The sequence below is a fragment of the Schistocerca piceifrons genome, chromosome 2 (genome assembly GCF_021461385.2).
Source record: "Schistocerca piceifrons isolate TAMUIC-IGC-003096 chromosome 2, iqSchPice1.1, whole genome shotgun sequence".
In the NCBI taxonomy this organism is placed as follows: domain Eukaryota; kingdom Metazoa; phylum Arthropoda; class Insecta; order Orthoptera; family Acrididae; genus Schistocerca; species Schistocerca piceifrons.
In genome coordinates this window covers 661,148,361-661,162,688 of record NC_060139.1, presented here as the reverse complement: position 1 = coordinate 661,162,688, position 14,328 = coordinate 661,148,361, and the positions used below count along the sequence as shown (strand labels likewise).

Below are 14,328 nucleotides of genomic sequence, written 5' to 3'. Positions count from 1 at the left end.
TCGTTTTTCCGGCGCGCTGCTCGAGAGTGGAACGGTAGAGAAACAACTTGAAGGTGGTTCGATGAATCCTCTGCCAGACACTTAATTGTGATTTGCAGAGTAATTATGTAGATGTAGATAACTGCCTCACGACGCGCCCTAGCATTTCCACAGATCCTCGAATAAAGTATGAGTCATAAAACAGTCCCTGTATGGATAGTGGTCGAGTTTATGGGAAACAAACTAACCGGAGAAAATCAGGACAACACTCGTCGCCTTGAAGCGCTATAGATGATGTAATAGTAGTACCAGGTAATCACGTGACTTTCCACCGCTGACGAGAGTCATGAGAGTGGAGCGGTGTAAATGTGGAACCAGCAGACGGGTCGACTTGACGACATGGCAAAATGGCTGTTGTATTTCGAACGAGTCCGTCACCACACTGTGAATGTAGTAGCCAGATTTTTTAGCGCACCACGCGGGCTGTCTACAAAGAATGGTGTACTACTTGCAGCCATGTTACACAGCCTAAGAATTGTGGTGGTAAGAAGGTCTTAACCAACAGTGCGGCCTTTATTATTAAGCCTTTTCGTCCGCATTGAAAACACTCACCGTTGGCGAAATCTTCAAAACAATATCCTCTGCCCTGATGCGATATATAATGTTTCTCAGCTGAGAATTACTGGATAAAATTATCTGTACTACACGCGCGAATGGGGCGCAGAATGAGTCAAATTTATCAGGTCTGTCTTTAGCTACAAATGAAGAAAAGTCCATGCTGAAACATTGTGTTCGATATTGTGGTGCAATGTCAGCACGCCTCAACGTGGTGCACTCTGGGTAACGCTAAGAACCGGACAACACTGGTTGCCAGACAATCTGTACGGAAGGGATAAGCAGGACCAAATGCTAGGGCCTCCATGCAAGTCTGGTAGATAACGGTATCGACTTCTCTGTATCCAGGAAACCCTTATTGACAGTAAAGACCACTTAACCAATAGAGTGGAAATACCAGAATATGACCTGTTACTGTGCGGCTGATCCCGGCGGAGGTTCGAGTCCTCCCTCGGGCATTGGCGTGTGTGTTTGTCGTTAGGATAATTTAGGTTAAGTAGTGTGTAAGCTTAAGGACTGACTTAGCAGTTAAGTCCCATAATGTTTCACACACATTTGAACATTTTTTTGAACATGACTTGTTACAAACCACTTGTCACCGTACCTATGGAGTCGCCACAAATGTGCACTCCTCTGTGTAACGTACTTACAGGGTTAAGACATCCTTCACCAACAACACTTACGAAGTCAAAATGATAGAAATAATTATCAACACTATATATGTAAATTCCACGCCACCGAGACACCTGAAGTCCTGCCTTTATTGTCCCACCCAGCAGGCTATGTGGGGGACTTCAGGAGTCATCAGACGCACGATAGCAGCAGTGAACCACTAGCAAGCTGGATCGATGATAACAATCTGTTTCTGCTATTTTATGCAAAAGACAAGGGATCTTTTAAATCAGCAGCTTAGAACCTAGAATACAACCCTGATTCGTGCTTCGTAAAAAAAGACGGTCAGTTCACACTTGCTGCAAGGGACCTGAGAAGTACTTCAAGACCTTCCACACAGTCAACATCGACACCCATAATCGAAAGCGCGTTCCTCTGATCAGATCCTGTCCTCGTCCACGATGTAATTTTAAGAAGGCGGGCTAGAACAAGTTCCCCAACCACCTTGAAAAGTGTTGAGGCTGGATTCCACCCACTATCGAAAGTTGCCAAAGGTTCACAAGAGTAGTGACTGAAGTAGCAAAGACGACCAGCCCTAGAGGATTCCACAAGGAATATCTATCAGGATGGAATGCTCAATGTGTAAAACTATACAAGGAGTTCCTCTAAGGAGAGATAGCGGATCACCTCCTACTCACACTTGACATGGCTAGACGTGAGAAATGGACAGAAACAGTCGTGAACGTGGACTTCAAATGTTCTAGCAGAAAAGGCCACGCACTTTTAAAGAATTAGGTGTAAGTCCTAAGCATACAAGAGGGGAAGTGGTCTCTCACCCGGACAGGACTGCGAAGCACGTTGTGACCACAGGACAAAGCTCGCACCACCCACATCAAACAATAATTTATGAATCTGAAACATCTAAGCCCGACCACACCGTATTTTCCCAATCATTAATTGTCGAGTAAATAACACTGTCACTCAAAGAAGTTAAAGCGGAAAAGGCACCAGGGCTTGATGGAATTCATACTGAATTCCTCCTGAACGGTGGTAAATGTACCTAATAATGGGTAACAGAGTTCTTTACTGATATCATGATGAGGAGGAGATAACAGAACGGAATGAAAGGTCTAACGTCATCGCTACCCTTAAGCCAAGAAAACCAAGCAACGAGCCGGAAAGCTACCGCACAATAGCCCTTCCTAGCTAAGTGTACAAAAGTATTGAAAGAGCCATTTACAAAACATCTGGGCTATAACATTTGAGAAAATTCCGATTGAACAAGCTGGTTTACGCCCTGAAAGAAGCCGTATGGACCAGATAATGTCACTCACCACCTACTTAGAAGCAGACTTTGAAACTAATTTAAGAACATCAACTGCGTTTATCGATCTCTCAGCAACTTATAGTATAGAGGCACAATCTTCTCTACAAACTTGTTCAAACAATCCTATGCAGGAAAACAGTCCAACTTATTAACAGCATGCTTACTGGAACGTCATTCTTGGTCGTACTGTGCAACAGGATAAGCCCTTCGAAGACCCTAAATGATGGACTACCCCAGGGATCTGTCCTTGCCCCACAACTTTTTACTCTGTATCTCTCTGACATGGCTAAAACTAGCTCTCATAAGTTTGGATGTGCTGATGACCGGATGTTGGCAGTGGGACATGAAATTTTTAAGGATCGGAAGCCATCTTTAACATCCTATCTGATGATATTGGGAATATACGTTCTGAGACGCAGACTGAGGCCAAACCCGACCGAGACAGAGATGGCTTGCTTTCACTTGCGCAACAGGGCGCCAGACAGATGGCTCCAGGTGTGCTTTGATTACAGACTACTTCACCACAACCAGCACCCAAAATATCTAGAGGTTACACTGGACCAGATAGAGCCTATAAGAAGCATCTGGGAAACACCGCTGTGAAGATAAAAACTAGGAACAATATTTGCAATGAAATCCATACCATTAGCTGCTTACAGGCGTTGATAAATATCAACGGGGACAGTTACAAATTTGTGCATCGACCGGGACTCGAAACCGGGATCTCCTCCTTACATGGCAGACGCTCTATCCGACTCAGCCATCGAGGACACAGAGGATGCTGTGATTGCAGAAACGTATCTCTGGCACGCTCCCCACGAGACCCACAGTTCCGACTTACTGTCCACGCACTACATTTATAGTGCCCCTGCCCACTATACTCATTACTCGCAGCAGTCAATCTACCGATTCCCATAAGAGTTTGAGCAATGTGAGTGCATCCGCACTGAAGAAGATCATTGGCCAGAAGATCATTTGGTTCACATAACCCGACACTCTCCATCTCTCTCCTGATACCAGGGTCATCAAACTACGGCTCACAGGCAAAACCGGCCCGCGAACATCATCAATCCGGCCCAAGGTGACACGTCAGACATGCAAGGTATGCGATCTTCCGTATTTTTTTTTTTTTTAATACAGTCGAGCTTTGCCTGTCGAGCGCTTCCCATAATGGTTATTCGAAAAATGAGTAGAATAAACTGAAAACACTGACTCGCTTAACGAATCATGTTTTGCATAGTCTATTTTTTAGTCATAGTGTGTATTTTTCAGTCTTTAATAACTATCTCAAACCTACTTTCTGATCTGCATCTGTTTCTTTGGCCACTATAAATGAACACTACGTCAGGCGTTCTCCTATAAACTACCGCTCTGTAAAGTATAAACTCCGTGAATGATACACCCAGTCAGCAGAACTGATCGCAAAGCGCCTCGGGCCGCAATTATCGCCACCCATACCGCCCGCGACGGAGCCGCATATTCTCTGCAACGATGTTGCAAGGTATTTTCTTCGCCAGCGTCTGGTAACCCTTTCCCTTGCAGTATCTGTTTATGAATTCAAATTCTGTTTCGTCATCGGTAACAGACACATATTCATTACGGATACCCATAAAGCAATAGCTATGCACGCCAAGATTTTAATTAACCATAATACTATTTATCTTCCAGTAAATTTTGAAACATGGGCATAAACGAACATCTTCAGACAACTTTGTTCTAAAACAGGATTTACTGTACTTAAACTAAAAGATTACATTACTATATCGTAAATCTGCTTTACTATTGTCTCGGAAAGGAACGATTCGACTTACTCTCAACGGATTCCTATAGAAAAAATGTTTCAATTAATTAGAGTTAATTACGAGGAAGATTCAGGGATGAATCAGGCTCATTAACCGATGTGACACTGGACTGTGTAAAATTTACAACACAAACAAATCATACAAAATACGTACAATAACCAGTTGCTTTTATTATAAGATCAATTAAGATACACATTAACAGACATACACATAATGTAACTGGACATTTCAACTGTAATTTATTATTTGAGATTTCCTGAAAATTTACCATACCTAAGTGAAACACATAGCCAACTCACATAATGAAATTAAGCACTGTAATAATGATTAGTGAGATTTATTTAACTATAACTTCCCACTCAACAACTATATGAAGTTGCGGATCAAGTTTACTGATCAAAATAAAAGCAGCGACTTTAAATGCTAGCCATTTAGTTTGGATCTATGAATATTTTTGTGTACTTCATTTTGGAGAATGTTTTTCTCACACAGATAAGTAGTGCCGAAAGTGGAAAAGAAAACAAGAGTAAACTTAAGCAACTGATTGAAATGTGTGAGAGGAATGTAAATACTTATCTTTATAAAAATCACTTCTTTGTAAATCGGCCATTTGCATTTGAAATTCTCAGGCAACACTGAACGTATCGGTGTTAAAAGGATTCTGAAAAATCTTGATATCGTTTGTAGTTGCATCAAAATTTGAAAAATGATTTATTTTCGCGAGTACTCAAAGTTTCAATTTCGAAATCTGCCAGAAATGGATTCTCTGATTGTTTACTGAATGTTCGGCATGTATTGAAATACGTGAAACATTTTTTGTCCAAATGAGACTGAAACATAACTTTCTTTGAGGAAGGATTTAATATGAGTGCACAAATCAGTCACTGGTTTTCTCTGTGTAATTATAAATTAAGGTTGTTAATACACACATCAAAAAAAGTTTTGCATCACATCGGTTCCGAGAGTTCAGGGACATGTAAAGAAAATTGGAATAGAGATCAACATAAACATCATTACCACCCCTTTTATTGCTCATGAGAACCACACATTGCACGTTGTACCACCATACAGCGAGACTTTCAGAGGTGTGCACGCCGGTACTTCTAATATCCAGTAGCACGTCCTCTTGCATTGATGCATGCCTGTATTCGTCGTGCCATACTATCCACAAGTTCATCAACGCACTGTTGGTCCAGATTGTCCCACTCCCCAACGGCATTTCGGCGTAGATCCCTCAGGCGTGGTTGGTGGGTCACGTCGTCCACAAACAGCCCTCTTCAATCTATCCCAGGCATGTTCGGTAGGGTTCATGTCTGGAGAACATGCTGGCCACTCTAGTCGAGCGACGTCGTTATCCTGAAAGAAGTCATTCACAACATGTGCACGATGGGGGCGCGAATTGTCGTCCATGAGGACGAATGCCTCGCCAATATGCTGCTGGTATGGTTGCACTATCGTTCGGAGAATGGCATTCACTTATCGTACAGCCATTACGGTGCCTTCCGTGATCACCAGTTGCGTACGTCGGCCCCACATAATGCCACCCCAAAACAGCGGGGAACCTCAACCTTGCTGCACTAGCTGGACAGTGTTTCTAAGGCGTTCAGCCTGACCGGGTTGTCTCCAAACACGACTCCGACGATTGTCTGGTTGAAAGCATGTGCGACACTAATCGGTGAAGAGAACTTGATACAAATCCTCAATCCTGAGCGCCGGCCGGAGTGGCCGAGCGGTTTTAGGCACTTCAGTCTGGAACCGCGCCACCGCTACGGTCGCAGGTTCGAATCCTAACTCTGGCATGGATGTGTGTGATGTCCTCAGGTTAGTTAGGTTTAAGTAGTTCTAAGTTCTAGGGGACTGATGACCTCAGATGTTAAGTCCCATAGTACTCAGAGCCATTTGAACCATTTTGAACCAATCCTGAGTGGTCCATTCGGCATGTTGTTAGGCCCATCTGTACCGCGCTGCACGGTGTTGTGGTTGCAATCTGCAACCACGCCATGGACATCGGGAGTGAAGTTGCGCTTCATGCAGCCTATTGCGCACAGTTTGAGTCGTAACACGACGTCTTGTGGCTGCACCAAAAGCATTATTGAACATGGTGGTGTTACTGTCAGGGTTCCTCAGAGCCGTAATCCGTAGATAGCAGTCATCCACTACAGTCGTAGCCCTTGGATGGTCTGAGCGAGGCATGTCACGCCAGTTCCTGTCTCGCTGTATCTCCTCTATGTCAGAACAACATCGCTTCGGTTCACTCCGAGACGCCTGGACACTTCCCTTGTTGAGAGCCCTTCCTGGCACAAATTAACAAAGCGGACACGATCGAACCTCGGTATTCACCGTCTAGGCATAGTTAAACTGCAGACAACTCAAGCCGTCCTCCTCCTTCCTGGTGGAATGACTGGAACTCATCGGCTGTCGGACATCCTCCGTCTAATAGGCACTGCTCATGCATGGTTGTTTACATCTTTGAGCGGGTTTAGTGAAGTCTCTGAACAGTCAAAGGGACTGTGTCTGTCATACAATAGCCGGCCGGGGTGGCCGAGCGATTCTAGGCGCTACAGTCTGGAACCGCGCGACCGCTGCGGTCGCAGGTTCGATCCTGCCTCGAGCATGGATGTGTGTGATGTCCTTAGGTTAGTTAGGTTTAAGTAGTTCTACGTTTTAGGGGACTGATGAGCTCAGAAGTTAAGTCCCATAGTGGTCAGAGCCATTTGAACCGCTTGTGATACAATATCCACGGTCAACGTCTGTCTTCAGGAGTTCTGGTAACCGGGGTGATGAAAAACTTTTTTTGGTGTGTGTAGTATTAACCGCAAGGTTTCTGAGTAGTGAATTGCATCGGATTCGTCTTTAAAGCAATTTTAATTAAATTAAATACTCACTGTACCCCCCATGAACCACGGACCTTGCCGTTGGTGGGGAGGCTTGCGTACCTCAACGATACAGATAGCCGTACCGTAGGTGCAACCACAACGGAGGGCTATCTATTGAGAGCCCAGACAAACGTGTGGTTTCTGAAGAGGGGCAGCAGCCTTTTCAGTAGCTAGATGATTGGCTGATCTGGCCCTGTAACATTAACCACAACGGCCTTGCTGTTTTGGTACTGCGAACGGTTGAAAGCAAGGGGAAACTACAGCCGTAATTTTTCCCGAGGGCATGCAGCTTTACTGTACGATTAAATGATGATGGGTAAAATATTCCGGAGGTAAATTAGTCCCCCATTCGGATCTCTGGGCGTTGACTACTCAAAAGGACATCGTTATCAGGAGAAAGAAAACTGTCATTCTACGGATCGGAATGTGGAATGTCAGATCCCTTAATCGGGCAGGTAGGTTAGAAAATTTAAAAAGGGAAATGGATAGGTTAAAGTTAGATATAGTGGGAATTAGTGAAGTTCGGTGGCAGGAGGTGGCAGGTGAATACAGGGTTATAAATACAAAATGAAATAGGGGTAATGCAGGAGTAGGTTTAATAATGAATAAAAAAATAGCAGTTGCGGGTAAGCTACTACAAACAGCATAGTGAAAGCATTATTGTGGCCAAGATAGATACGAAGCCCACACCTACTACAGTAGTACAAGTTTATATGCCAACTAGCTCTGCAAATGATGAAGAAGTTGATGAAATGTATGATGAGATAAAAGAAATTATTCAGGTAGTGAAGGGAGATGAAAATTTAATAGTCATGGGTGACTGGAATTCGACAGTAGGAAAAGAAAGAGAACGAGACGTAGTAGGTGAGTATGGACTGGGGCTAAGAAATGAAAGAGGAAGCCGCCTAGTAGAATTTTGCACAGAGCATAATTTCATCATTGCTAACACTTGGTTCAAGAATCATGAAAGAAGGTTGTATACATGGAAGAACCCTGGAGATAGTAAAAGGTTTCAGATAGATTATATAATGGTAAGACAGAGATTTAGGAGCCAGATTTTAAATGGTAAGACATTTCCAGGGGCAGAAGTGGACTCTGACCACCATCTATTGGTTCTGAACTGTAGATTAAAACTGAAGAAACTGCAAAAAGGTGGGAATTTAAGGAGATAGAACCTGGATAAACTGAAAGAACCAGAGGTTGTAGAGAGTTTCGGGGACAGCATAAGGGAACAATTAACAGGAATGGGGGGAAAGAAATACAGTAGAAGAAGAATGGGTAGCTTTGAGGAATGAAATAGTGAAGGCAGCAGAGGATCAAGTAGGTAAAAAGTCGAGGGCTAGTACAAATCCTTTGGTAACAGAAGAGATACAGAATTTAATTGATGAAAGGAGAAAATACAAAAATGCAGCAAGTGAAGCAGGGAAAAAGTAATACAAACGTCTCAAAAATGAGATCGACAGGAAGTGCGAACTGGCTAAGCAGGGATGGCTGGAGGACAAATGTAAGATGTAGAGGCTTATCTAATGAGGGGTAAGACAGATACTGCCTACAGGAAAATTAGAGACCTTTGGAGAAAAAAGAACCACTTGCATGAATATCAATAGCTCAGATGGAAACCCAGTTCTCAGTAAAGAAGGGAAAGCAGAAAGGTGGAAGGAGTACATAGAGGGTCTATACAAGTGCGATGTTCTTGAGGACAATATTATTGAAATGGAAGAGGAGGTAGATGAAGATGAAATGGGAGATATGATATTGCGTGAAGAGTTTGACAGAGCAATGAAAGCCCTAAGTCGAAATAAGGCCCTGGGAGTAGACAACATTCCATTATAACTACTGACAGCCTTGGGAGAGCCAGTCCTGACAAAACTCTACCATCTGGTGAGCAAGATGTATGAGACAGGCGAAATACCCTCAGACTTCAAGAAGAATATAATTCCAATCCCAAAGAAAGCAGATGTTGACAGATGTGAAAAATCACCGAACTATCAGTTTAATAAGTCACAGCTGCAAAATACTAACGCGAATTCCATACAGACGAATGGAAAAACTGATAGAAGCCGACCTCGGGGAAGATCAGTTTGGATTCCGTAGAAATGTTGGAAAACGTGAGGCAATACTGACCCTACGACTTATCTTAGAAGAAACATTAAGGAAACGCAAACCTACGTTTCTTGCATTTGTAGACTTAGAGAAAGCTTTTGACAATGTTGACTGGAATACTCTCAAATTCTAAAGGTGGCAAGGGTAAAATACAGGGAGCGAAAGGCTATTTACAATTTGTACAGAAACCAGATGGCAGTTATAAGAGTCGAGGGGCATGAAAGGGACGCAGTGGTTGGGAAGGGAGTGAGACAGGGTGGCAGCCTCTCCTCGATGCTATTCAATTTGTATGTTGACCAAGCAGTAAAGGAAACAAAAGAAAAGTTCGGAGTAGGTATTAAAATCCATGGAGAAGAAATAAAAACTTTGAGGTTCGTCGATGACATTGTAATTCTGTCAGAGACAGCAGAAGACTTGGAAGAGCAATTGAACGGAATGGAAAGTGTCTTGAAAGGAGGATATAAGATGAACATCAACAAAAGCAAAACGAGGATAATGGAATGTAGTCAAATTAAGTCGGGTGATGCTGAGCTAATTAGCTTAGGAAATGACACACTTAAAGTAGTAATGGAGTTTTGCTATTTGGGGAGCAAAATAACTGATGATGGTCGAAGTAGAGAGGATATAAAATGTAGACTGGCAATGGCAAGGAAAGCGTTTCTGAATAAGAGAAATTTGTTGACATCGAGTATTGATTTAAGTGTCAGGAAGTCATTTCTGAAAGTATTTGTATGGAGTGTAGCCATGTATGGAAGTGAAACATGGACGATAAATAGTTTACACAAGAAGAGAATAGAAGCTTTTGAAATGTGGTGCTACAGAAGAATGCTGAAGATTAGCTCTGTAGATCACATAACTAATGAGGAGGTATTAAATAGAATCGGGGAGAAGAGGAGTTTGTGGCACAACTTGACTAGAAGACGGGATCGGTTGGTAGGAGATGTTCTGAGGCATCAAGGGATCACCAACTTAGTACTGGAGTGCAGCGTGGAGGGTAAAAATCCTAGAGGGAGACCAAGAGATGAATACACTAAGCAGATTCAGAAGGATATAGGTTGCAGTAGGTACTGGGAGATGAAGAGGCTAGCACATGATACAGTAGCACGGAGAGCTGCATCAAACCAGTCTCAGGACTGAAGACCACAACAACAACAACTCACTATTAAAAAGAAGTAGTCTTCCAGAATGAGATTTTCACTCTGCAGCGGAGTGTGCGCTGATACGAAACTTCATGGCAAATTAAACTGTATGTCGGACCGAGGATCGAAAGAGCATTTGCCCGCGAAAAGCAAGGTTCCGAGTTCGAGTCTCGGTCCAGCACACAGTTTTAATCTGGCAGGTAGTTTCAGGTGTACTAAGAACTGTAGTCACAAAGTACACTAATGCCACTATATTCTGCTTATCAGATCGCACATGTAGAATGATCGCAAAGGAATCAAAATTAGCGATTCCCACTAATTCCTTTGCTTGTAAGTGCGTCAGTGACACTGTTTTTAAAGAAAGAGTTTGTTTTACACTTAGCATTAGTACTTCACACAGCATATAGCGATACGGTTGTTACTGTTTCTAATGCCTTGCTAACAATAGTGTAATCGTGAAGTACTGAACTTCTAGACTTATTTATGTGTCTTGTCAGCATCAATTGTTTGATGGCAGTAGCTTGACAGCTATAGTGTATCCTTGCGCTGTAAAAGTGATACACACTGCAATACCCTACCCAATCCATTCGAGACGATTTTGATGGCTATGATACAAATCATAAATCTTTAATGATACTCGTGTATTATGATAAGCAACCTGCTCTTGTATAAATAACATCTGTTCTTCTCCTACACAAGCTTGTCGGTATGCTGCAACACATGGAACTACCCTGACATACTATTTGTTTACATACATAAATGTTTCTGTTCCATTCTATCCTACAATATGCACACAGCCAAATTGCTTGGACATTAAAAGACTCGAATTTGTGGTAATTTTCGTGTGTCTTTGGATGATGATGATGTTGCAAATTAGTTCTGATTATTTTGCGTGGGTAAGTACAAGTACAGCAGCTACATTCTTTGTAAAATCATTATTCATAAGTAACAGCGATAAAAATTTATATTACCTCAGTAACTGTTAATTATCTTGTATTTAGTGCTATTTTATACTTATCATAGTGGTGGCAATGCCTGTAAAATGTTTTTGACCGTTTTTTGCAATCATCTTTAGACTGCGTCGCCATATTGTGTCATAAGTTATATTAATTAATATATGGACCTCTGATATCTTGTAAAGATACCCGGGGGCTATACTGAATAATAAATTATTGGGATAAGGACTCCTGGGTAAGCTAATTAGGTAATAAATTGCACCAATAAAGACAAGGGTGACATAAATACAGCAGTGGTCATTGTCGCTAATAAATTACAGCGGTAACTATCAGTGTGATGTAAATATCGAGATAAGGATAATTAGTTAACAAATTAAATCTTAAATAAATATATTTATTACGATAATACCCAGGATTCTAAACTAGGTCTTAAATAAACACAGAATAAGAGCCCATGCGGACTACTGTGCGACGGGACGGCTAGAGGAAGGCGGGGTTGGATGACAAGTGCAATTTGTTTATATAAAAGTCGTAAATCACTGCTGGGTGAGAAGTATTTCAAAGTCTATATCCACTTTTAGCACATTTATAATGCCTCATTTCTGATACTTTTTGTCCAGTATCTGCTTGTATACACACTGCCAAGTGCTAGTCTCACCAGTGCAATAAAAGAGGCTATCGAGATTAATGAGATAATTTAGTCAGTAAAACAGAGACCTGATTTTTAAATAAATGTGAAATTTGGCGCTCAATTACTGTCAGAACCGTAGAAGTCGGATGCAGGGAACAGTATGTCATTGTTCTGTGTCGAGAAAAAATTACTGATTAAATAGAAAGATGATGCATGGACTCTAGTATTCGCAAGTAGTTGATAAAAGTTCAGACTGCGAGCAACCGAGATCTGCACTAGGCGCACATGAGAAAGAGCATGTAATGTCCCCACAGCAAATACCCTCTACCGCGCACCAATTAATCATTTTCAATCAAACCATCCACATTCATTCACTTTGGAAAAGTTATCTGATCTGATTTTCTCGTAATATATGCGGCGACAGCTCGTCGACGCCAAAGTATTTTCTAGTGCATTTATTCTTTGAAATAACAGAGAGGCATATATGCATTCTCCAAGGTTGTTAGAGTGGTAACTAGGACAGCTTCTGGAGTATCTGTTGAGTGATTGACGTGTTTCTGAGAGATACATATTCTGCTTTTCTTCTCGCTAAAGCGAGCCAATTAACATTTGTGCCGCTACCGGTTTGTTTTGAAGAGAAAGAGATTGTAAAAGGAAAATAATTAAGGCGTGGAATCACCGGAGATCTGGACATGTAATGGAGATGGATTTAATACACGATTCCCTCCATAAATAAGGTTTGTGACATTTTTGTTCTGGAGTGAATGAACGAATGAGTTTCTTTCTGAATCATTTGTTGATCACGTTGGCCCTTTAATTAGTGGGGAAGTTTCAGCTGTGTCGAAGAGAGCCTGCAATCACTGAGTCTGTGTTAAATCGTCCAAAAACGCTTCGTACACATCTGGAATTTCGCAATCTTTCGTAAAGGGAACAAATTGTCCAAACGATTGATTCTCCCAACTGACTGCAGTGTTTAACAGTAATAATAAATGTAAAGATCTCTTACAGCAAGCCAGCCGCTGATTACCAAGACGAAGGACTCCACCAAAGATTCTATTTGGCTGATTCTTTTTATCACTATATCACGTAATGAAATCTTATATTAAAAACTATACATAGATAAAGGAGAGAAAGGGCGAATGAAAATAGAGATAATACTAATAATCCTCCATTAGTCTAATTTTTCGCCTGTCTTGTCACGGATCAGCCAAGAACTGGGAGGGCCTTACTTTACTGTATAGACTTATGTGTGAAGGTGAAGGGATCTTAAAGACAACAGATACACGTCTATACAGACAAGACATTACACAGAAATAGCGGCTAGCTGCATTGATTATCTATTCTTAGATTAAAGAGACGGCAACTTATTATCCGAACATTAAAGTGTTAAAAGCACTAGAGAAACTACTGTATCGCAGTTCAATAATCGTAAAATCAGTTCGGCGGAACTGTAAATCTGTACATTATTTCAAGAACTTGTCGCAACGTCCTGAACATGCCTACCAGTGAGGTGATGAAGAAAGATTGGTAAAGGCCCATGAGGTTGACTTCATTGGCCTGCCACAGCACCTCTGGGATCAGCTCCGTGTCCACGTCCAGCACCAGACGAGTCTCTCCTGCTTGCCGAATCTCCTTCAGCAAAGACCTGCAAGTGAACGCACACAGTAGAAGAAGTATTTATATGTCTTCCCATCATTTCAGGAAACTGAATAGGGTGTATCGATTTATGCAGATACATAAAGTCAAACTCCAAACACAATTTCACTATAGTTATATAACATTATTATTGTAATTTACACTCAAGAAAAGCAAAGATATATTTGCATGTCATCTAGTTCACACTGCTTAACTCTCATCACGTTACTCCCTACAATACTCACACCATGTCGCTGACTCTACTTCGCTCAACAACACACGTACTTCACTTCAATCACTACACTTCACTCACTTCTCTCACTCTATATCACTAACTCCCCTTCCCTCGCTCTGCTTCACTCATTCCACTATACTCACTTCCCATCAGTCACAAATTGATTCACACCCCGTCAGTCACAAATTCATTCACACTACATCAGCTGCTCCAATTTTGTCACTCTACTTTATTTATTCTAATTGATTCACTCTACTTCACACACCCTTCTTCACTAACTTCATTCCATTCTGGTCATTTTACTTGGCTCCCTCTACTTCATTCACACAGTTTCACTCCCTCTACTTCGTTCATTCCACTCCAACGTACTCCCACTCAGTTACTCTACCTCACTCACTCAGTTACACTCCCTGTACTG

At 41.9% G+C, this 14,328-nt stretch overlaps 1 protein-coding gene across 1 annotated transcript in view; it reads right to left on the bottom strand.

Moving 5' to 3' along the window:
* LOC124775716 (glutamate receptor ionotropic, kainate 2-like) overlaps positions 1 to 14,328 on the bottom strand; it is a 282,789-nt gene that overhangs the window by 131,571 nt on the left and 136,890 nt on the right. Inside the window, exon 5 of the mRNA XM_047250541.1 lies at positions 13,544 to 13,685. Within this exon, the coding sequence (XP_047106497.1) occupies positions 13,544 to 13,685 (142 nt within the window). The remainder of the gene's footprint in view (positions 1 to 13,543; positions 13,686 to 14,328) is intronic.